A 24088-nucleotide genomic window follows, 5' to 3' on the forward strand; every position below is an offset into this window, starting at 1 on the left:
ACTTACATCCCTTAAAGTATGTTTGCAAAATCAGATTCATTATTTCATTAGGTTGAGTATTAATTTCTTTAGTCACTTTTGAGGACAAATATTGCTGTAATTGCAGGAATCTGAAAAAGTCACTTTTTCCTAACTCATATATATTTTTTAATATTTGAAAACTTTGAAGGCCATTCTTATCCATAATTTCACAATATACATTAATCCCTTTATGTGACCAGTTTTTAAATTTTAAATCCATTTGGTTTGGTTTAAACTCACAGTCATAAGCCACCCACTTAAGTACTTGAAAATGTGGTTCCTTAGGTTTAGTTCTTTTACTCAATCAAACCAAATAAGCAATGTAAAAGATGCCAAGGGGTTCAGTTCTTTCTGACAAGCTGTTGTCAGTTTCTGATCTCCTATCAGGGCTTGTATTGGAATGACCCCACACATATTATATATTTCTTTTCCATTGGGCCTCACAAGTATCATCACACCATTGTATAACTATTTTGAGTTGAGCAGCAAAGTAGCAATCTCGGAGACTTGTGTGAGAGAAGCCACCTTTATCTTTACGAATTAATAATATGCTATATTTAATTCTAGGTTTGCACCCCCTCGACAAAATATTAATTTTACAGTACAAAATAAATAAAATAAAATAATAATTTAAGTGTGTATTATTGTGTCGTTGTTTTGTCACTGACGTGTTCTATTAACCATTCTGTCTCGTTGTGAAAATTATGTCTCTGTGTAGGTATACTGGATCTCTCTGTTGTCATACGTGTCTTTTTAGCTGTCTTTGAGAACTTTGTCCTTGATCATTTACTTTTCTTTGTACATCTAAGGAGAAATGTCAACAGTTCAAATTCCGCGCAGTTCAAAAAGCTGCCAGCTAGGACCAGTTCTCTCTGTTATTGTTGTGTTATTAGCGTGGTATTCGAAAGCACAGTATGTCTTATATTTGATTACTGTCCTGACAGCAGCAGCAGTGACACTTTATTATTATATTGCAGATTAAAGTGGTAGCGTCTACATGGATGAAGATCTAAACGAGCCAGCGTCAGTTTGTGGTGGCGTCAGGTGAGCTGCTGCTGAACTTCTCTTTTTTCCAACCAGGTAAACTGCTCCTCTGTGTAGTGACGTCAAAGGGATGGGCGAGTCACGTGCTTGCCTTCGAGTGAAACCTGCGGTTAACGTTACTGAAATGGGAGAGAGAAGAACGGGAAAAGGAAGGAAAGCGAATAAGGTAAGCGACCTCCAACGCGATGGTTCCACTACACAGAGCGCGGAGTTATGTGTTTCGCAGAATAATAGAAGGAGTCGGTTGGCGTGTCGGAATAAAAGTTTTTATGTCGAAAAGTAGGCGGTAAACAGAAGGCTGAGTCAAATTGTTGAGTGCTCGAGTGAAGTTTACCTCCTGTTCACTCAGCCAAACATGTGAAAACAGCTGTGTTCGGAAGAAAAACTCATATCGCGGTCTCCAAACTACGTTGAAAACGATATTAGCTTAACATAGAGTCAGACCAGAATATTGGGCTGACCTGTTCTCTTGCCCGAACCCTCATGCTGTGTGCCAGCTCAAACTATGAAGTCCACAGGTCCAGGCCTCCTTCCTTGCGCGCAGTGATATCATTTGATACGGACTACAAAGTGATCCTATTTTCTCGTTACCTGTTTATTATTAAAGCAAGTAGAGCTTGGGAACAGCTTCGTGATAACAGTAGCAGGCGTCTGTCTGACTTGAACTGGTGATAAAGTCAAAAGTGAACTAACAGTCCTCGTCGTGAGCCGCTACTCTACAGTTTAGTCACAGCTCAAGAATTCAGGTCCTTTACTCCAGCTATGAATACCATACTAGAATTTAAAATACTACTCTACGGCTGATGATAATAATCTGTTAAATAAATTAATAAGACGGTTATTTTCATTATTGACCCTTTATGTGATATTAAAAGAATATTTTTCTCCTTGCATTGACCAGTTGTGATAAGCCTGAACCAAAGGAGACGTTTGATTGGTCAATACTCTGAGAAAGCTTAAAGTGAACCTGTTACACTTTTTATTTTACATCTTTTTCACAATGGTGAAATTAGTTGAACATTAACTAGTTAATGTGACTTCTTCCTCATTACTTATGTTGTTGCAGGGCAGAGTCAACATCTTCCCAGTGATATTGAAAATGGTATCGAATAGCAAGTCATTTCCTGGGTATGGGTATAGAGTTTGAAATTCTAGTGATGTGACAACTCTGGAGCTATGTCCACCCCAGTGTACTTTAAGGTCCTGTACCTTGGATAGTTCTCATAGTACAACAGTAAAATTTTGATTGTTTAATAGCTTCATTAAGCATAATTAGGTCATACAAAAAACAGCCGATTCTGAGATGGTCAGGTGAAAGGCACTCACTGACTGGCAACTCAATTTATGTTAGTTTTGGCTGGAGAGGCGAGAGGGAACAGAAGTAGCTGGTTAGCAGAGACTGAACTTTCAAACTAAGGTAAGGTTAATGTGCTTGTGTGAGAAACATTGCCAGCTTTCGCCAGTTTAGCTTCAGCCTAAGTACAGTGCATTAAATGATAAGACAGTTGATCAAAGCATGGAGTTTACAACTCATCTTCATATCTTCCCTTGTCTGTCTCTACAGGTGATTCATCTGTACACTGTATAGTCATACAAGGTTTGCATTCTGACCTGCAAGCCAATGTAAGTCGTGTTGAGTGACTGCGTGTAAACGAGGTATTCAAGCATACTTTTTTTAACCTCTCAAGATCAAATCTGCCACAAGAAACTGTCTTTCAAAGGCTCATTAGTTAGTAAGAATGTATTTTTGTGCTGTCTGCAGTAGCAGCTTGCAGTAAGTAAAGCATTCCTGAATAGCTTATTGAGGCAACAGGGGAATTCATGCTCCATACTTGTTTGCAGCACAAAAATACAGTCTTTATTCAGCTTGCATGGAGGAGGCTTGAATAACATCATAAATCACAAGGGCTTTTTGTATGAAGAGGGTTTTTGCTGGTGGCTTCTGGTACTCTGGGGCTTATCTTTTTTAGTTTGGTGTACTTTTTTCTCCTCGTGAATGTTGGGCTTGAGTATCATTTATGAGATCATCATCAATCTGAGACTTAATTTGATTTTTTTCTTCCTTTTTTCTTTCTCCTTTTTTTCTTTCTTCTGTTATTTAAGTTGATAATAAGAATGAAGCTAAAACAAATGCACACTTCATAATTACTTGATGGATCACACTTCATTGAATACTTAATTAGGGAGTGTTTATTCAACCAGTCAACTATGTTTCAAGTCTGAAAAATTAATGGACTTGCTCAATGATGAATTGTTAAGAGAAGTTACAATTAACAGGATCAGAAGGCACTGTCTGTTAGGGACCATGTATGTTTAAATAGTATGTGTGTGTGTGTGTGTGTGTGTGTGTGTGTGTATATATGTGTATATATCTCTATATATATCTCTCTCTCTCTCTCTATATATATATATATATATATATATATATATATATATATATATATATATATCAATCACAGTACACCAAATATTTACTTATAAACATGTCTGTGCATTTAGGGACCATCACCATCCTCATGTCCTATGGAGGAGGCTCTTACGGACGCACTGAGCGTGTCCGCCATGCGCCCCACTATGACCAGGTACCCAGCTCTTTACCCCGATCAGACTCCTATGATCAACAGCCCCTGAGAGAGCAGAGAGCTCCTCATCTTGCTCAGAGCACCGACCCTCTTCCACCTCCGCCTTTGCCTGCTCAGCCTCCTGTTGGCCTTGAGTTTGACCCCAGTGGAAGTGAAGACAACACTGATCTAGAGCCTGATCCTGCCATTGACATCAAACCAGTCCACCGCTTTATCCCCAACTCATGGAAGAACTTCTTCAGAGGAAGCAATCGCAGTAGTAAAAAGACGTGGTCCATGCCTACGTCTTCAAGCAATAACAACAGCACAACAGACGGAGTTCGCTGCTCCCCCCCACACTCCCCCTCTCTTCCTGCGTCATTCCAAGATAAATATGGCGGATCAGGCGGCAGCTACAATTCACGCAAAGAGCTTCTGGAAGCAAGGGATGGGCACGACTCTGTGTCTGGGCACACCTACCATACAGGTCTGACCTACAGTGAGCGAGTGCAGGAGTACCATCAGCGCTATGCCTACATGAAGTCCTGGGCAGGACTGCTGAGGATTCTGGGCTGTGTGGAGCTGCTGCTGGGAGCAGGTGTATTTGCCTGTGTCTGTGCTTATATCCACAAAGACAATGAGTGGTTCAACATGTTTGGATATTCGTCTCCTGGTGGAGCTTATGGAGCAGGTTACTATGGTGGCAGCATAGACGGGACCTCCTACTACACAGGCCCCAAAACCCCTTTTGTGTTGGTAGTGGCAGGGCTGGCATGGGTGGTAACTGTGATCATGTTAGTGCTCGGGATGACCATGTACTACCGCACCATCCTGCTGGACTCCTCCTGGTGGCCTTTGACTGAGTTTATCATAAACTTGGCCTTGGCATTGCTGTACATGGCAGCAGGTAGGAAACATAGCTGCATCTTGTCAGTGAAGACAGTTCAGTGGATTATTCAGAGAATCTGTTGTTTAAAAGAATATTTTTAAATAGTTTTTTTCAGCGTGGTAGACACCATCAATGTAATTTCATTGAAGACTTTACAGCAAGGGTTATAGAAAGTACCCAGACATCACCATAGACTGCCGTGCTAAAATCTTGGAATTTTACTGTTTTGTTTGTTTTTACTCAACCTGATAAATTTTGTTAAAGCAATTCTAGGTCTAGTTACTTGGATTTTTACCCAGACAGCTGTATGTTCTTGAAATTAGAAGAAAGTTGAACTCTTTACAGTGTGTTCTGTGGCTTGCTAACCAAGTTTGCCAAGACTCCTTTGACAACTAAGGACTTAAAAATTATGCATTAATTTCAAAATGCATAGTCCAGAAGTCAGTGGGTCACTTTTCAATGCCTACATTCATCTTTTATATACAGTGAAAGTTGTTCCGGGGACCTAAAAACATCTTGTTTTGTGCAGACAGTGAACTGAGAAATGCACCATGGCCCAGTATGAATGATTATTTTAAACTGTGAATCATAGAAATCTTCTTTAATAGAGTCCAGAAATAAATAATATCAAGCAAGAAATTGGCACAGTACTCCCTCTTAATTAAAGCTTAAGCGGTTATGATGCATGATAGGCATGATAGACTCATTAATAGGCAAGTCCTGTATTTCAAACCCAGTTATTGGTGGAATGCAGTTAAAAATGTAAAAGAGAAAACAATTTTCAGTTCAACTATTTTGCCATTGTAGCAAGGTTGAAGTGAAGCTATTAGGTATACTTGGGTTAATGACAACTTGGTTCTCAATATATATGTGGAGCCAGTCTGAGTTAATCAGTAACCCAAGGGTGTGTGAAAATTGACAAAGGAAAGACAAAGATAAAGGCTGTGATTTGGGGTTCTGGGTCATGTCATGTACTTCTCATACTCTCTATAGAACCAAACACTGAATTGCAAATATAAAGAAGTCAGATATGTTAATATTAACTACAACTCTGATTAATTTGCTGTGCTTAGAAATACAGTATTGCAGAGATTGAAGCATCAAGTAAAAAAAAATAGATTCAGGTAAAACTGAGGTAATTCCAGTGCATAACTTTGTCTGGTGGTATAATGTAATGATTTTAAAATTAAAATGAATTAAATATTCAGTCTCTTTTTAAATCAGTTTTTGATCTGCATATATAATAGAATATTTTTATTCTCCAGGCATTGTCTATGTTCGAGACACAACTCGTGGAGGTCTCTGCTCCTACCCAATGTTCAACAATGGTATTAACGGAGCGTTCTGCAGAACGGAAGCAGGCCAGATTGCTGCCATTATCTTCCTCTTTGTCACAATGCTCGTGTATCTGATTGGAGCCATTGTGTGCCTCAAGCTGTGGAGACACGAAGCTGCACGTAAATACCGGGAGAGGTACGGCCAGGAGGTAAGCTTGCTTTGTTTAGGTTTGCTCTGTTTATGAAATTGGGTCTAGGGCAGTGGTTCTTAACCTGGGTTCGATCGAACCCTAGGGGTTCGGTGAGTCGGTCTCAGGGGTTCGGCAGAGCCTTCGCCATGACATGCATGGCTCATTTTGTGCACCAGTAAAAAAATCACATTTTATTTTTCACTAAAGAGGGGTTCAGTGAATGCACATATGAAGCTGGTGGGGTTCGGTACCTCCAACAAGGTTAAGAACCACTGGTCTAGGGATTCCTTACATTCAGTCAAGAGTTCTTCACTTTGATAACTTAAAAACAGTCTCAAACATGTCCACACATGCAGACGCAGACTGCACTGCAACAACAAACCACATAATTTGCACACAAGCTCCAGGGGAGTGAGTGAGTGGGTGGGGTCTGCCAGTCCTGCCCATGTGTTGCCAAAAGGGGTACACATAGTTCACTCTAGTTTTGCCTTGTATTCTTTCTCTTTTATTAATTGTGCAACATGCAAGTGACCGTTTTTAATTCGGAGATTTAAAGGAGATGATTTATGCCACTGGTCATAACTACACTAGTCATTTTGCCTAGTTATGCACTAAAATTGGAAGCACTGTTAACCTACTGAAATTGTAATTGTGAGGGACAGTTTGTGTAGGTACTCTGTGCGCACATAGTGGGTGAAAAGAGAGAGGGAGACACCAGGGAGTTTATTTCTTAAGTCATTTGCAAGTAAGCGCCTAATCACAGTTAACATTGTTCACATGTAGCAAAGAACAATTAAGCCTTCCATAATTATTGTTTACAAGTGGAAGGATATCAGACAAATGGGTATTAATGTAGTTTAATTGGTTATTAATTATTTTTTAAATTTCTTTATGGTATTTTTGTAATGGCTAATGGCAACAGTTGGTTAATAGTACAGATTAGCTAGCTTATAGTTGTAGCTTTAGTATCCTTGCTTGCAAAACCCTGAATGAAGGTTAAATACATGTGTGCTGGATGTATAGTCCTGCTTTTCACACTAAGCCAGTGGGCTTGTGGTCCATTTGAGGGGTTTATATAAAAAATAAAATAAACATATTTGCCGTCAATTCAAGACATATGAGCTCAGTAGGCACACAAGACAACATTTTAAAAATAACAGAGCAAAAACAAAATTTACAAACTCCTATTGTTATTGTAGGGTTTAATGGCAGCTCAAAAGTAAAACATAGAGATGTAAAAAATATAAATCACATGTTAATGAATTATATTTTTATATATCTTACATGTGCAGATGCAGCCATCAAACATACGAGCTGTGCAGTCATTGGTAAGGATTCTGTAAGAAAAGACTTCACACATTAAAGATGGAATGCAGAAAGAATAAATGCTTGTTTGATGATTTCTCTGTAAGTATTACAGTAATGCAGTAAACATGTTGCTGTGTCTCTGCAGATGGTAACAGATTCTGCTCCTGCTCCCAGAATTCCAGAAAAGGTCCAGGGCTCTTCAGTGGTTCCCATCCATACTGCACCAAAAGCAGTTCCTGCAAAGGTTTTGCAGGGAGCTATACCTTCGGGGCACATTCCTAAACCTGTTATAGTGCCAGACTACATTGCGTAAGTGTTACCTAGAAAATAGAAAAAAAAAGTCAAGAGAGTCAGACAAAAGTAGATACAGTACACAGTCAATCTGCAGTTGTTCCTTTCAAATGTTAAATAAAAAGGCTCAGACATCACAGAAGACGAGGGAAAATCACACCTGCACACACTTAAACATAAACATATCTATTCAATTTTATTTATATAGCGCCAAATCACAACAAAAATCGCCTCAAGTAGATACAGATCATATGACTCCCTATGAGCAAGCACTTTGGCGACAGTGGGAAGGAAAAACTCCCTTTTAACAGGAAGAAACCTCCGGCAGAACCAGGCTCAGGGAGGGGCGGCCATCTGCTGCGACCGGTTGGGGTGAGAGAAGGAAGACAGGATAAAGACATGCTGTGGAAGAGAGACAGAGATTAATAACAGATATGATTCAATGCAGAGAGGTCTATTAATACATAGCGAGTGAGAAAGGTGACTGGAAAGGAAAAACTCAATGCATCATGGGAATCCCCGGCAGCCTACGTCTATTGCAGTATAACTAAGGGAGGATTCAGGGTCACCTGGTCCAGCCCTAACTATATGCTTTACCAAAAAGGAAAGTTTTAAGCCTAATCTTAAAAGTAGAGATAGTGTCTGTCTCCCGAATCCAAACTGGAAGCTGGTTCCACAGAAGAGTGGCCTGAAAACTGAAGGCTCTCTCTCCCATTCTACTTTTAAATACCCTAGGAATAACAAGTAGGCCTGCAGAGCAAGAGCGAAGTGCTCTAATAGGGTGATATGGTACTACAAGGTCATTAAGATAAGATGGGGCCTGATTATTTAAGACCTTGTATGTGAGGAGCAGGATTTTGAATTCAATTCTGGATTTAACAGGAAGCCAATGAAGGGAAGCCAAAACAGGAGAAATCTGCTCTCTCTTTCTAGTCCCTGTCAGGACTCTTGCTGCAGCATTTTGGATTAGCTGAAGGCTTTTCAGCGAGTTTTTTGAACATCCTGATAATAGTGAATTACAGTCGTCCAGCCTGGAAGTAATAAATGTGTGAACTAGTTTTCCAGCATCACTCTGAGACAGGATATTTCTAACTTTAGAGATGTTGCACAAATGGAAGAAAGCAGTCTGACTCCAAGGTTCCTCACAGCGTTACTGGAGGCCAAGGTAATGCCATCTAGAGAAAGAATCTGGTTAGATACCATATTTCTAAGATTTTCAGGGCCGAGTACAATAACCTCAGTTTTATCTGAATTAAGAAGCAGAAAGTTAGCGGCCATCCAGGTCTTTATGTCTTTAAGACATTCCTGCAGTTTAACTAATTGGTGTGTGTTATCTGGCTTCATGGATAGATAGAGCTGGGTGTCATCAGCATAGTAGTGAAAATGTATGCTATGTCTTCTGATGATACTGCCTAGGGGAAGCATGTATAATGCTTTTCTAATAGGAAATTTTTTCTGTGAGTTTTCTATTTTGTTTGCACTGATTTTGTTTTTACAAAGTCAAACACACTGAAACTCAACTAGCAAATGGTTTTAATATAAACTGGCAATCATTTTGTCAGTTACCATGAAGTGTATTATTTGTAATATAGGTGTTTCAGTAGTAGATGAATATCAGTTTGTCCACCACATCTTGTCCTCCAGCAACCAAACAGCAATTTTTGATTAACACTGAAGTTTTTCCTTTCACAGTGTGCATTAAATACAGCTGTTTACTCGGAACACATTTGTAAATACAAAGAAAACTGATAAACCAATATACACACATAGATGTACAAGGCAATTAAAACTCCATGAAAATAAATCGCAAATTAAAAGCTTTTCTAATTTGTCTAACTATTTACCATTTTTTTAAACACTTATGAAACTTTAAATCTTTCTCATATTTCAGACAAAAAAAATACTTATTTCATTTAATGAAATAAATGAATAGTAAAACACTATAAATAGAAAACACAACCATGATAGCATATTGGATCTTTATCTCCACTATCGCCATGTATAACTTAAATATGGTTAGGAAAAGATGTGACATTAAAACTGTGCTCTTTGTATTCCTGTTTCCTACAGTAAGTACCCAGTGATCCGGTCAGATGAGGAGCGGGACCAGTACCGGGCCGTGTTCAACGACCAGTACGCAGAGTACAAAGAGCTCCACTCAGAGGTGCAGGCAACCCTCAAGAAGTTTAATGAGATGGACGCTATGATGGGCAGTTTACCTCAGCACCCTACCAACCAGATGGTGATTGCTTATATACACCTCTTAAATTTAATTTAACAAGAACTGATGTTGATTTGCTTAGCACAGCTTCACATTAAGCTTAAACTACCCATTGAGGCCTTTTTGGATGTGTATAGATGTCTACAAGACTGAGTTAGCCACCGTCAAAAAGTTCTGTTTGTACTGTTATATCTACATTGACTCCCTTAAATTTTGCTTGTTGCATTTGGCATAAATACAGTAATTATTTTAAAAATAAAAGGCACTAATAGGTTACACTGAAACTAATAAAATGAAACTAAAATTAAACATTTTAAACTATAAAAGCTAAACTAAAACAAGCAAACCCACTCAGGAATCAAATGAAACTAAATGGAATAAGGATGCATTTTGATTGCATGTTTGGAATATTACACTCTGTCTTTTTGTTTTGAAATTGTACCTCATTTCCTCATCCCGTAACTTCCCCTGTTTGGACTTCCTGTCCCCTCTGCATTTCCCCTCCACCCTGAAATTCCTCACTCTCATCAGAAAGCTGCTGGTACTGCGTCACTGCAACTCATTTTCATACTGAGTTTCAGTGTTTGAGTTAACTATGCCTCTCTTTCTGTTCTTGTAGGAGGTGGATCGCATTAACAGAATCCTCCAGGAGTACCAGAGGAAGAAAAATGTGAGCTTATTGTCTTGTTACTGTTTTATACAATGGGGGGAAGTAATTATTTCCCTACCAAATTTGTGATTTTCTTCACTTACAAAAGTATAAACAGTCTCTACTTCTTCTTAGTTTCATTTTAATGCAGAAGAGACAGATTGTCGACCACAAAATTCCATAAAAACACATTACAGAAGTTACAAATTGATTTCCTTGTCACTGAGTGAACTAAATATTGAAACCCCTACAACCCAGCCAAAATTTTGGCGCTCACATATTAATAGTGTCCCTCTTTTGCATTGATTACAGTCAGTCAGTCATTTAAAGATATTCCTGATCTGAACTCATCATGTGTAGAAAGAAAACCTGTCCACTTTCTGCTAATGGTGATGGCTTAACTTACATGGGGAGCAGCTATGTGCTTTAAAATGGATGAGAACCATAGTCATAGATGGGTCTTTTAGCAGAATAGTGACCCGAAACTTTCCATAAAAATTTAATTACCATAAAACGCTTTTCCTTTCTTTGAAACTGTGCAACAGCAACATTAACCATAAACAAGGGAGGAGCAAAAAAAAAAAAAAAAAAAAAAACCCCCAAAGAAAAGATCAGATCATCAACAAGGATTGCATGACAAAGACTGTTTGTGACACTGCCCCCTGGTGACAGTAAACAGTTGCAACATGTAGACAATCTTTCCTTCCCACTGCTGCTATGTGCTTTTTTTTTGTCTTCTCAAGGGTTTTCATTCTTACATTGTTGGGTTTTTATGAAACACCTTAAGGGGACTTTTCTTGATTAGGTGCTATATAAATAAAGTTTAATTAAACTGAATGGAAATGTTCTCAGGTCCACAGCCCTCTGATACTTTTTTTATACCTTTATAAAGTCTTTATTGATTAAACATGGTGTAATTTTTACAGACATATCTTTTATTGCTCTTACATATTTTTTTATTGCTCCATAAATGATCAGGTTTAACAGAGCTTTGAAGGGCTAAAGGTCGACAAAGGTCCTATGCGTATACCTCGGAAAAAAACTGGAAGCTCTTTCTATGTCAAATACAGCTGGAAAAATGTCCAGAGAAACAAAAGTGAGCCAAAAGCTGTAGACAGAAGAACTTTTTTAAGAGTTTGCAGGAAAAGTACAGGATTCTTATTATTCCTTCAAAAAGTGACCCTCTGCAACAAATTTTTTTTGTTCAGTTATTTTGAAGCTAAATTAACTTTAGTTTCAGTGGTCACTGGGATATAATAACCTGTCAAATTTATAATCAAAATCAAAAAGATTTGCTGTCTCTGCTGTAATGTATCAGGTGTTAATGCTGGCCTGATTCCTTTTGGGAGAGGATCCACTGACATAGTATATTGTAACTTCAGCCATCATTAATTCTACATGTGCTTTTTTTGCATTTACAAGTCAAGAGGTCTGTTATGAAAAGGTCTACTAATCTCCACGGATATTGTGTAATTTTAGAATGTAGTTATTGTTGTGTTGAGTATTTGGGATAGCAGGACTATCTATGGAGTCATCGAAAACCACAGTGTTGTAATGAAGCAACATGTTGCCTATTGCAACAGCGTTGCACATTGTTTTTGATGGACAGCAATGTCAGATTCAGGAGTTTATTTAGGCTTTGTCTTTTGGTGGTTAAAGAACAGTAGACTATAATCTGATCACTGTTTCTGCCTTACCTTTACAGGATCCCACTTTCCTAGAAAAGAAAGAGCGTTGTGAGTATCTGAAGAACAAGCTATCACACATCAAACAGAAGATCCAAGAATATGATAAAGTCATGGAATGGAATGATGGCTACAGCTGAAAACCTCTGAGAAATTCCTGTACTGCAGCACAAATACTGAACTGCTGTCGCCATCTCTACATCACCAGTGCTGAAAATGAACACTTGATGTTGCAAGTTGATGCTGAATGCAGTCAAAACCATGAGCTTATCAAGCTTTCCCTGCCTTTTGAAATCTGTTCAGCGACAATAACTGGAAGAAAACACATCTGTCAACAATTTCTCTTTTGAATGTGTGGTTTCTTAAAGCTTTAGAGTCCAAAGCAAATGACCACAATGTTTCATCTTTAATAGGAATACCTTATATATATGTATAGCTTGTTTTTTTTTTTTTTTGGGGGGGGGGGGGGGGGGGTGCGTGGATGATACAAACTTGCAGCTATAGTAAATCTTAAAAAAATGTGATGCAAACTGGAAATGGAGAATGTTTGCTTTCAGAGTGAAAGTTGTCCCTGACTTCTACAACCAACACATTTCAAAATCTGCAATTTATACTTTGAAGGTGAATTGTCTACATTTCTGGTTTGCTACTGCTTAGTGAGTAGTTTTGTGAGTGATTGCAGACAAGTTAGCGTCTTCAATGTAAACTACTAGCACACTTAGATCAATGCTAGCAACTGAAGCAATTGCAAGTTTTCCGGTGCTGCACCATATACCCTTATGCAACCAATGTCATGCTAACAATTGTCAGCAATTTCTAGCAACTACTTTCCAACCAGTTAAGAGTGTACACTTTTCCCTAGTGAATAGAGGTTGACAGTGTGTCATTAACATGTCTTTAGGCCTTAGTGAATAATTCTTTAGCAGTTGATTTCACAGTGACTGCCAGCAATCTTCATCACCCATGCCAGTTAGTCTCACATTGCTATATGAGTGCTCACCACTCCCTAGGCTACACTCTTAACCCTGGAGAACCCATGGGGTCAAATTTGACCCTATGGTTTCCCTAGAAAACCAATGGGGTCGACTCTGACCCCATTGGTTCTCCAGGGTTAAATTTGGGTGATTAGCTTAGCTGGATATTAAGGAACTAGGATAAATAGCACGGCTAACTTTAATAAATCCCTAACTTGAATAAAAAACCCAAATACCCCTCTCCCCAGCCAGACCACAGTTCTGTCTATGTACCACCCTTTAAGCTTGCTGTCACTTTGTAGCTTTATAATTTGATTGAATGCAAACCAAAAAATTCTGTGTGTGATGCTGTGACTAAAAAATGTAGCTGAGGTTGTCCATTTAATTTTATATCTGACAATAGTTTCAAGTGAATGTCTGTATAATTATTGATAATGCTACATTATTTCTGTCAGGGTTTAATCCGTTGTTTGTTTGTTTTTGTCAGTTGTCTGCGTAATTTGTTTTTTCTTACTTTTAACCTCATGAAAACCACTGTTTATATACTCTTTTAAGTGCACGTTTTCAGAATCAGAGTCTTTATTTATCCCCAAGGGGAAATTAGGATACATTACATTAGGATACATTTTTATGTTGCGGTGTCTGAATCTGAAAGTAAGGAATTGTAGAATTGTAGCTGTTTGCTATGTGTACTTTGGATGCAACTTGCACAGACTTTGAGTGGAAAAAAACATTTTGTACATTATAGTCACGTAACTGCCTAAAAATCTCAATTTATTTGCTTTATAACACTGTGAACCTTTTCACTGAACAGAAAATATTTTCCAAGGTTTTTTTCTCTTTAAATGTGTATAATTTTTTCATAATTTCATGCTTTCTGTTCTCCAAATACAGTTCTGCTTATTGGACAATGGTGTAGTTATATTCTTTGTTAATCAGCAGCCAGCCATTTTGCTTTGTGGCAAAAAGTAATAAAATATTGATGGGCAAGAACACCAAAGAAAACAAAAGGCTGGATGGGAGATGAAAGAAGTGACTGAGTAATCAACTGATTAAACAAATTTTATCTTTTGAGTTGCTTTCCCAGTAATACTTTTTCTGGCTTTTGGACTTTATAGTGCAAATGAGCCCATTGAAATACTTTTTCAAAAAAAAAAAAAAAATTAAAGAAGCTCTTGCTTTAGATGTAGTGTTAACTTAAAAAACATTTTGTAGACAAAAATAGGACAATTCTTTAATTAATAGTAAAAATATTAGTTGATGCAAATCTGGACTTAATCATAACATGAAAATCCTGACTCTAAAGTTAAATGTTTAACCAATTAGGTAGATCGACATCTGGTCACCTACCAAATTGAAGGTAAGTGGTTCGATCGCATCTCCTCCTCTCTGCATGCCAAATATCCATAGACAAGGTGCATCCATGTGTGTAACTGTCAGAATGAAAAAAGCTCTGATGTGAATGAGAAAAGTTGTGTTAAGTGTTTTTGAGTAGAAAAGCGCTATATAAGAACCAGTCCATTTACCATTATTAAAAACATTTTGCACTGGGTTATGTGCGAACATTAACAGAAAATCAAAGCTCAGAATACATTCAAACTTGTTTCTTGTCATTTTATTCAGTTCGTGTTAATTAGTCTTCTCTTGCTTACTTGTGTACGAGGGATACGTTTGTTGGAGTGACACTCAAAGATTGGCGAACTTCTTTATAATGTCACTCATATTAGTTTCCTTCTTTGCCAGGCGAAATAGGTTTGCACGTAAGTTGTTGGACACGTTTGTTAAAATACATTGGTTTAACATTTGTAAGAGACATGCACAACCAACTTAAAGTATTTATAGAAACGTTTTGTTTTTTAATTCAGAGGGAAAAGGCTGACTTCCGCTCATGTTCTGTAATGTGACCTCTGTGATTGTGAGGCGGGGCGTGCTGTTACCGAGCGAGAGACGAACCTGTCTAGGTGTGGTCAGGATGTTTTTATTGGAAGTCGCAGTTTCACTTGAGCTGTTTCAGCTGAGGACTCTTACAAAGTAGCAGGTTAGTGTATCGATTTGAAATTGTGGGACTATCAGCAGAGGCTTCTTTCATTTTAAAATAACGATCTAAAGATAAGTGTGTCGTTGGATACTCAAATCAATTATCCTATTAACCCTATTATCTCTTCTATGAAGCAAAATTGCTAGGAGGATTGTCATGCTAGCAATTGTAATCTTGGGTTTTTATCGCTGCATACTAGCACGGTTATGCTGTGGGGAATAAGTCTCTGAAAATGTCTTACAAATATCTTACTATGTAGGTGTTTGCAGCAGAGTAATTAATAGAGTCAACCATTGTAAATAAAAGAAATGTTCTGTTCCACTTTTTAGTTGAAATGCTGCCTTTTTTTTTTTTTCTTGGTGAATGTCATAATAAAGTCAGCAGATCCATGGACCTTAGGAAGACTTCAGTTATCACCATTTAACAATGATGATACTTAATAGCTATGACAACACTTATGAACCCTAAATGAGATCTGCTTTAACCATAAATATTCTTGTTTTTTACAGATCAGCACCAAGTGGATCAGAAGTTATGTCTTCCAGTCCCGTAGGAAGCCCTCCTCCTTACGAGGCAGATGATGACCAGTGAGTGTTTTTCGATTAATATTTCTACTGCTGAACATTTTGTATTGTAAGTGTTCATCAGAATGTTCAAGATGATAATATAGAGTATTTACGTTTTTCTTTCTGACTTTGTCATTTTTTTTAGTTTGTCTTTATTTTGGGTTGAAATCAGTTTTGTTAAGATTTTTGTTGTAGCTTTCATTTACCTTACATGCAAATAAAAAAGGTATATAATTAAAAATATTTACAAACTAATTAACTTTGACAAATCTTGGTAGAAATGTTGTTTATCTTATTAAATAATCACTATCACTATATATATGTGTGTATATATAATATATATATATCTCACCATAAACACTGTCTCTTTTGTCTCTCCCCCCTACACAGTAAAATCGTTCCGCAGCCTGCCTATTCTTACTACCCAGATGATGAGTTCCAGCATTTCTACCGCTTGACGTCTCCACCAGGCATCCTCAAAATCATGGCTGTCATTTGCACTTTTTTGTGCTTGCTTATATTTGCTTGCGTTGCCTCCACACTGGCTTATGACTCTCGGGGAGCATTGTCTGGTTTTGGAGGCATTGGTGGCTATGGTGGCGGCTATGGTGGCGGCTATGGTGGCGGCTATGGTGGCGGCTATAGCGGTAGCTTTGGCGGCGGCTATGGCGGTGGCTATGGATATGGAGGATATGGTTATAGTTATGTTGAACCACGTTCAGGCAAAGGGTTTATGATCGCCATGTCAGCCATTGTGTTCATCTTCGTACTCACGGTCTTCATCGTCATTGTATCCCGTCAAAGCCTATCAGAGAGCAGGAGGTTCTACCTGGCTGTGGTGATCATCTCTGCCATCCTAGCCCTGTTTATGCTTATAGCCACCATAGTATACTTGGTGGCAGTGAACCCATCGGCACAGTCATATGGAACGCTTCAAGGCAACACCCTTACTGCATTGTGTGCTCCCTACCAACAACCGCAGTCCTCAGCACTATTTGTTAATGAATACCTTTACCGTTACTGTGTATTTGAGCCACAAGAGGTGAGGGCACAGATTTGATTTATGTCCATTTCTGTCTTTAACTTTTTTCTGTTTCTAATGTGGTGGTTTATTTCCCATTCCAGGCCATTGCCGTTGTGTTTGGCTTCCTGGTGACAGCAGCTCTGCTTATCATGCTGGTTTTTGCACTGAAGACGCGGCAGAAAATCCAAAATTTTGGCAAAAGCAACATTTTGTGGAAGAAAGTGAAAGTCATTGATGACTTGGCACCACCTCAGGATGTAGAGGCATGGGTGAGTGACAGCTTTATATGGGCTTTTGTAAAGATACATTTTCGCAAAAACATTTGTTATTGCAATGACATAAAAAAACAAAACAATTCGTTTCCAATGACGTAAAAACAGCTATTTTTTTGACAAGGACAGCGCATTTGAAGCCTTTATTTCATTATTTTTCATTGAGTAATCAGTTCAATTTCTTAAGATCCATTGTTAGGCCTTTATGTTTAGTGTTAATTCCACCCAGCAGTTCAAAGCATTTAGTTTACAATGATTGTTTTGTGGTATCACATATGAACACATATGATAAATATGATAAAGGATTGGAGCATTTTTGCCATTTTCTGAGAAGAGAAGTTATAGCCCAGAACTGTCTTTGTGATCTGATGTCATGCAGCAGTAGAGGACTGGTAAAACCAGTTTGATGGTAGTCACTTGTTTATCAGCAGAGAAGGTGAAATGTGGACCAATGAGCTCTTTCTGTCTAGCACTGTATTTTTGGTTTCAAGGTGTGGCGTGCTCTCAGATAACAGTTTCAGTCTCACTCTGGCATGTCTTTAGTCACATGCTGGCATGTCATGAAGTAAGGAAGGAATTTACACAACATGAACCAGAGCTTATTATTGTTACTATGTTCAAGCATTAAAACAAAGGTATTTACATTTCACAATGAATGATGTAAAACGAGTTTCATTGGGGTTTAGCAATATATTCTAGTGAGTAGCAACGAGACAGTGAGTCATTTTGAAAGTCGTGATGATATTCACCACAGCCAAGTCCTTGCTGTACACTTCACTTTACAGTAGTGAACAGGAAAAGCAGGTTCTACTGGTACTTTGAATTGTATTTATTAAAAAAAAGAACGAAAGAAAGGAAAAAGTCATCAGTTAGCCCATGCGTAACTCCACATAAACAAGTTGATTCTTAGAAAGTATTTACTTTACTGGAGCTTATGGGAACCTGCCTGAAAGTGCTGAGGCAGTGTGAATGCAGCACACACAGTACATGTAGACAGTTAAAGTGTATCTCATTTGTGATATATAGTTTGATTTAGCTAACTAAAATGCATATCAAATGGTGAGAGAAAGTATCTGAAAGAAGAAAATGAATAGTTGGCTAAACTAAAGCTAGCTGGTGAATGGAAAAAGTGATGAGGTTTAATAGTTAATGATTTTGCTCAAACTTGCAAATGACCAGTGAGTTTTGGCTAGATGTTGGCACTGTAACCTTTACACATTCACTTGACAAATGAAAGGTTGCTGCTTTCCTGCCAGAGACACTAGTCCCCTTTGGGGTCACATGAGGAAAAGCATCTGGCGTAAATGTGCCAAATCAAGCATGAAAGTAGCTACTTACTGATGTGCAGTAAAAGTTTTGGATATGGGTTTTATATATTATTTAAAAATATGTTGCTAATTTGTTTACATTTTTGTGAAGGTGAACCATGTGTCTGCTGTGCCTGGAGAAGTTCCCATTTCAGACTACCCAGAAAAACTAAGGAGCTCGAGGAGTCATCTGGATGATGAAAGCACAAACTACGACAAACCACCATACAGCTACAGCCCTCAGTGAGTATGCGCCCTGATACAAGTGCAGGTGTTTATTTCTCAATCCTAATTCAACACTGAATCTCATTTTGTCACAGATACGCATCACAGTTTTCCTCCCAGAATCAGTACTGAAGTCTTGATTCTGGGAGTCTAATTATCCATGTGTTTGCAGCCATGCTAGCAGTCACTGCGGTTACTGCATATAACCGTAGAGTATATAAAAAATGGACATAATGTCTGGGTTTGAAAAGTGAAGCCAGTGAGGAAGAAAGCAGGAAACCTGCTTTCTTCATAACGGCCTGCAATTATGATTCCTCTGGTTCCAAAAGATTTCCAGTTGTGTAGACGTCTGTGGGGAAACTGGCCCTGCTCCTAGGTCACAGTGCTATCAGTACAATCTGTATGACATTGGTCTGCTGCAGTGTATTGCAGACTCAGCTTGAGCCTTGTTTATGCAACCTTGTTTTGCTCCTCGAAACTGATTGAAATTTTTTCTCATGACCCAGACCTAAGCAGAATGAGCTGATTATTATATTATTATACAGAATATGAAGAAAACATGTCAGTGCTGGCCTGGTATTGATGAGGTAACACACCAAGCTATAAGGAATTAGGAGGTTATTAAAGGTTGTCTCATACAGTATGAATTTGCAGGTTATTTATGGCGGTGTTTTACTTCCTCCTACATTAGTAGAAGTTTCCTGACACTCGTCTTACATTAAAATCTTCCATAGTCAAAATCTTCTATTAATGTACTAACCTTTGACATCGATTTTCTAAAGTAATTATTGTTATTATTGTCACACAGGCCTGTTGTCCAGGAACTGCCACTGCAAAGCAGGCCTCCCTACAGCAGTATCTCAGAAGTGGCAAGTTCAGCCGGATATTCCAGAACGAGACGACCAGGTCGGCCTCGCCACATAGACGGACAGGACTACGACACAGATTACAACTCGTCTGGAGACGAGCTGGATGACAACGACTTTGACAGGTAAGACATAAGTTTTAATCCTCATAACCAGACCGCTGGAACTGATCATCTTTGAAACATTATTACCCCTCAAGTCAAGTCTATCATATATCGGTCTTTTTTTCTTTTTTCTTTTAATTTTTTAAGAATGTTTTCACATATGAACTTCTAATATTATTATAATTATTTTCATTCTTTTCTCTTCTCTTTCTTCCCATTTCCTTCCTCCAGTGAATTTCCTCCAATTGCAAATGAGCAAGAGCGCAATGACTACAAGCGTGAATTTGACCACGACCATCAGGAGTACAAAGATCTGCAGGCAGAGCTTGATGCAATTAACCAGAGCCTTTCAGCAGTGGACAGAGAGCTGGATGAACTGGAGGAGGGAAGCCCACAGTACCTGGTGAGATTTTAAAATATTTCTAGTACTTCTGACCATAGCTGGACTGGCCATCGGGCATACCGGGCATTTGCCCGGTGGGCCGCTGGCAATTTTTTATTTTTATGGGCCGATGGATTTTTTTTTTATTATTATTTTTTTAGGAAGGGTATATATAATGAAAGGTGTTGGATTGGCCAATTGGTCATGATCGACTCTGGGCTGGACCAATTACAGCCGAGGAGGCCGAATGCACCCGCCCCCTTGTTTAGCAATCACGTGATTTTTCGCGCATTGCAGGCCGGGAACTCGTGGCGAAACAATCCAAGTTCCGCATCAAATGCAAGCATTTGCAGCACCACAAAACGTTCATTCTCCGGTTCCAATGCCTTCTTGTTTTTTCTTTGCCGCACAAAAAAGGAATGTACAAAACAAAAGTAGAACAATGCCGGTCCGTACAAAGACAGACTCGACGAAAAGACAAAGAAAAGATACGAGGAAAAAATCAAAGGTGTGAAAGGGTTACCCTTACGAGCACACAGAGGGACAAAAGACGTCAGCGTGCTGCCCAACTTTCACCACGCTCATATTTATAATTATACGGTTCTTGGAGTGAGTGCATACACTCATGAAGTTTAGTAACTTCAGGTCACTGCAACAAGCCCAGGTACAGTTTACCGACGGATGGGTGCAGGACCTTGAAATGCACCGTGTAGAACGAAAGACCATCGTACGAACAAAGGTAAGTTTACCAGTCTCACAAATCGTCTTCATAAATACACATTCGTTAACAGTTTATTAATAGGACCTTTGAGCTCAACGGTAATTAATTAGTAGTGGAAATAATTTCTGGTTCATTACAGAAATGTAGCAGTGACAATAATACTGTATGCTGTAATCGTACTGGGCAATTAGTGATACAAAACAACTGTTTTATCCTGTGAATAAAAGTATGTTTTTGTCAATGTACCATGGTAATAACAGAAGCGAAACACAATATTGTGTCAGGACAATTTACTATTTATGCACAATAAACAAAGGAGCATAGCGCGACAATTTCTGTTCAGCGCCAGACTTGCTTGTAACCTATATCACCAATTATGTTAAGAAAAATGACGTATTAACTACTACAAAACTCTGACCTTTGTGGGAATGCTTGGAGCAGACTAACCTGTGAGCTGGAGTGTTCTGGGACGTTATATTTGGTATATCCAGACCATCCGTCGGCTCTTACTTCGGAAACATGGTTTAAAAAATTTCTCTTCAACGACGTAATCCGATAAAAAAAAAACAAAAACGATCGGCTTCCCGTGGCTGTCATGCGACCGGCTATTGCAGTTAATAATACAACAGCTTCTTGCCATTTTTTGTGTTTCTTTTTATCGCTGTGTAACTGAGTTCAATTGAAAGCCTGCGTGCGCTAGTACCTCTTGCCACAAGTTCCCAGAATCCTTTGCGGTTTTACCCCTGAATGACGTCACATTTTCAATCTTTATCCTGGTGGGCCGGTCTCTAGTCAAAATGCCCGGGCCGATTTTTTGTCCCAGTCCAGCCTTGCTTCTGACATTGATAATCTGAAAACCCAAGTTGCTGATGGATAAATGTTGGATATTGGATGCGTGATGATGAAAAAGTGCTTTTTCACTAAATTAAAGCTTTTCTAAACAAAAAAGAAAAAGTAATAAATCAGTAATAAATTGACTGCTACTTATGTAGCACCATTTTTCTCAGTTTTTAGCACTCAAAGCATTTTCTACTGCAAGTTTCATTTACCCATGATGTCCATGGTGTTACACACACACACACACACACACACACACACACACACACACACACACACACAGTCATGCAGTACTTTTATCTAAAATTCACACACTCGCACTCTGATAAATGCATCGGGTGCAAGTATTTTGTATCAGTATCAAGGATGCTTCAACACATGGAAGGAGAGACAAGAGGCCGAGCCTTCCAGTTGGTAGACGCCCGCTCTACCACCTGTCACCCAATCAATGAAAGTTAAATGTGAGACTTTAGTAATCTGACTAAACTTGAAATGTTTGTCTGCCCTTTCAACAGGATGCTTTGGATGAGTACAACAAGATAAAGAATATGAAAAAGGTATGTGGGGAATATTTAATCTATACTTGTCAGTTTTCATTTATTTTTTATCTATGTCCTGTCACTGTGATACATGTGACTGGACACTAATTTATCATGCTGGTGTCTTGTTAGAATCCATATCAGCTGTAGACACATTCTTGTAATAACTCAGCGCTGATGCATAGTAGGGCTGCCATGATTAGTCGACTAGTCACGATTACGTCAACTATCAAAATCGCGTCGTTTGAAGCTTTATAAGATCCCTAAAGACGCAGGAATAAGTAGTAGGATTTATGAGTGTAATAATGGACTGAAACAGAAGATGGCAGCACTGCGTGTACAAGGATGCCAGCTGTCGTTAAACTCCGAAGAAGCAGTGTCCAGTATCGTACCTGTGTCCAAATTCAGGAACCGCATCCTCCTGTGCCCGCATTAGTAGGCCAATTACGTTACAGCGACACGACGAAGACTGTCCAAATTTGAAGACTCTGACAAATGCCGCCGACAAATGCGTCCTTTATTTCCCTAGATTTGAAGGATGGGTCGGGCATATACTTCGTGGCCCAACCTATCCCAGAATTGATAGCGCGGCCCAGCTCATTTTCCAACAATGGCAGCAGCTAGTTAGTTTTAATATTACTGTTATTATTCTTTCTGGGTCACAACATAAACTTTTAACATATTTTCAGGCGAGAATGTAGCTGTGTAAACTTCAAATATCTGCTCAGTTTATCAAGACACCACATATTTTCAAAAGCGCTCCGACGTTTTCGGAGACGTCTGTTACCCACCAGCTTGATAGCTAGCCGGGGTTCAAGGCTCACTAGAGCCGGTGAGAACACCGGACTCCCGGCAAATCGTTTTCAAACCCACCACCGTCTTTCGCTACTCAGGTTAAACATGATATATAAGACACTTAGATAACTTAAAAATGTTATTGTTTGGCTTTTTTCAGTATTTTATTTGTTCCTGAGTAAATCGGTTTGGCTGAGATTAAAGTTATAGTTTTTAGACAGCTGAATAAACGTCAAGCAGACGACTGATTATCAGAAGTGTGAGATGCTTGTGAATATACTTCGGTGTCCTGTTATATTTTAGATAGCAAGGAGCAGACGGCTGAGTTTATTAAACTCCACCAAAACAATCTGAAATTTCATTAAAATGTAATAAACCATCATCTTGTCTTTATTTTTAGTTAGTACATACCTTAAACACTTAAAGCTGTAAGCTAATAATAGTTATATAATTGCAGATGCATGCTGGTGCAATAAGCTCTAAGTTTTACGTCCAATGGATGCATGATCTGATTAGTCGACTATACACAAAAATAATCAGCGACTAGTTGACTATCAAAATAATCGTTTGTGGCAGCCCTAATGGATAGCAGAAACGTTATAGACAAAATGGTGACTCTCTAAACTGACCATACGTGTGACTGTAAAAAGTTTTCTCTGGACAGATTGGTCATCTGTCCAGGGTGCACACTGCCTCTACCCTATGACAGCTGGAATAGGCCCCACCCCCACCCCCACCTGCCCATACCCATCCTGAATTGGAAAAGAAAATAGTTGGATAGACGTAAGATATATAGGTGCCTTCTGCTGTATGTATAATTTACAAGCTTCACCTTTTTTATCCACAGTCTTCAGATTATCAGGTGAAGAAGCGCAGGTGTAAATATCTGAAGTCCAAACTGAACCATATCAAGAAGATGGTCAGTGATTACGACCGCAGGACCTGAAATAAAAATGTGTGAGGACTGTACGCCTGTCTGAGACTGGATCGAGTCACTCTGGGGTTAACGGCTGGATAAATCTACTGTGACTTACACTGAAAGAGATAAAACTGCCTAGCTGTTCATATTTTAGCAGAAAAAAACAACAACAACAAAAACCCCAAATTGTATTTCTGTCTTGTATTTTGTGCTACTGTTTGTATTGGTATAAGTAAGGACTTTCATAGATTATATTGTATGTGTTTATTTAGCCCCATTTGATCAGTCCTACTACGTGGCTATAGACTGTTGAGCACAAAATCACACACAATTCCAAGTTTGAATGTTTTTTGCTCACAGTAACTTGCTTTTACTGTCTCTG

The 24088-nt window shown here is 38.7% G+C and overlaps 2 protein-coding genes across 4 annotated transcripts; both read left to right on the forward strand.

Annotated features, from left to right (window-relative positions):
* Positions 1 to 1168: 1168 nt before the first annotated feature.
* On the forward strand, positions 1169 to 12525 carry marveld2a (MARVEL domain containing 2a). 3 transcript variants are annotated; one of them, XM_085360043.1, is made up of 9 exons: positions 1169 to 1231; positions 2630 to 2688; positions 3565 to 4533; positions 5781 to 6001; positions 7276 to 7311; positions 7437 to 7600; positions 9653 to 9824; positions 10423 to 10473; positions 12158 to 12525. In XM_085360043.1, exons 3-9 carry the CDS (start codon positions 3582 to 3584, stop codon positions 12275 to 12277), a joined length of 1716 nt encoding a protein of 571 aa, XP_085216169.1. In that variant the 5' UTR covers positions 1169 to 1231; positions 2630 to 2688; positions 3565 to 3581; the 3' UTR covers positions 12278 to 12525. The 3 variants fall into 3 exon arrangements, with proteins under 3 accessions (XP_085216169.1, XP_085216170.1, XP_085216168.1); XM_085360044.1 differs by lacking the exon at positions 2630 to 2688; XM_085360042.1 differs by lacking the exons at positions 1169 to 1231; positions 2630 to 2688 and having other exon boundaries at positions 3536 to 4533.
* A 2573-nt stretch (positions 12526 to 15098) lies between these two features.
* On the forward strand, positions 15099 to 23733 carry oclna (occludin a). Its single transcript, XM_085360045.1, has 9 exons — positions 15099 to 15149; positions 15659 to 15736; positions 16106 to 16757; positions 16841 to 17008; positions 18431 to 18561; positions 19352 to 19534; positions 19745 to 19916; positions 21969 to 22010; positions 23635 to 23733. Exons 2-9 carry the CDS (start codon positions 15684 to 15686, stop codon positions 23731 to 23733), a joined length of 1500 nt encoding a protein of 499 aa, XP_085216171.1. The 5' UTR covers positions 15099 to 15149; positions 15659 to 15683.
* Positions 23734 to 24088: the final 355 nt, after the last annotated feature.

The sequence above is a fragment of the Diplotaxodon limnothrissa genome, linkage group LG7 (genome assembly GCF_057381915.1).
Source record: "Diplotaxodon limnothrissa isolate DT_005_m linkage group LG7, D_limnothrissa_male_GT1.1, whole genome shotgun sequence".
In the NCBI taxonomy this organism is placed as follows: domain Eukaryota; kingdom Metazoa; phylum Chordata; class Actinopteri; order Cichliformes; family Cichlidae; genus Diplotaxodon; species Diplotaxodon limnothrissa.

Excerpts from the sequence above, each read along its gene's own strand:
- marveld2a (XM_085360042.1), top strand. The coding sequence starts at position 3,549 with ATGTCTGTGCATTTAGGGACCATCACCATCCTCATGTCCTATGGAGGA. Across the intron at positions 7,312-7,436 it reads TACGAGCTGTGCAGTCATTG|ATGGTAACAGATTCTGCTCC; the intron begins GTAAGGATTCTG and ends GTGTCTCTGCAG. Across the intron at positions 7,601-9,652 it reads ATAGTGCCAGACTACATTGC|TAAGTACCCAGTGATCCGGT; the intron begins GTAAGTGTTACC and ends TGTTTCCTACAG.
- oclna (XM_085360045.1), top strand. The coding sequence starts at position 15,684 with ATGTCTTCCAGTCCCGTAGGAAGCCCTCCTCCTTACGAGGCAGATGAT. Across the intron at positions 15,737-16,105 it reads TACGAGGCAGATGATGACCA|TAAAATCGTTCCGCAGCCTG; the intron begins GTGAGTGTTTTT and ends CCCCCTACACAG. Across the intron at positions 18,562-19,351 it reads CCATACAGCTACAGCCCTCA|GCCTGTTGTCCAGGAACTGC; the intron begins GTGAGTATGCGC and ends ATTGTCACACAG.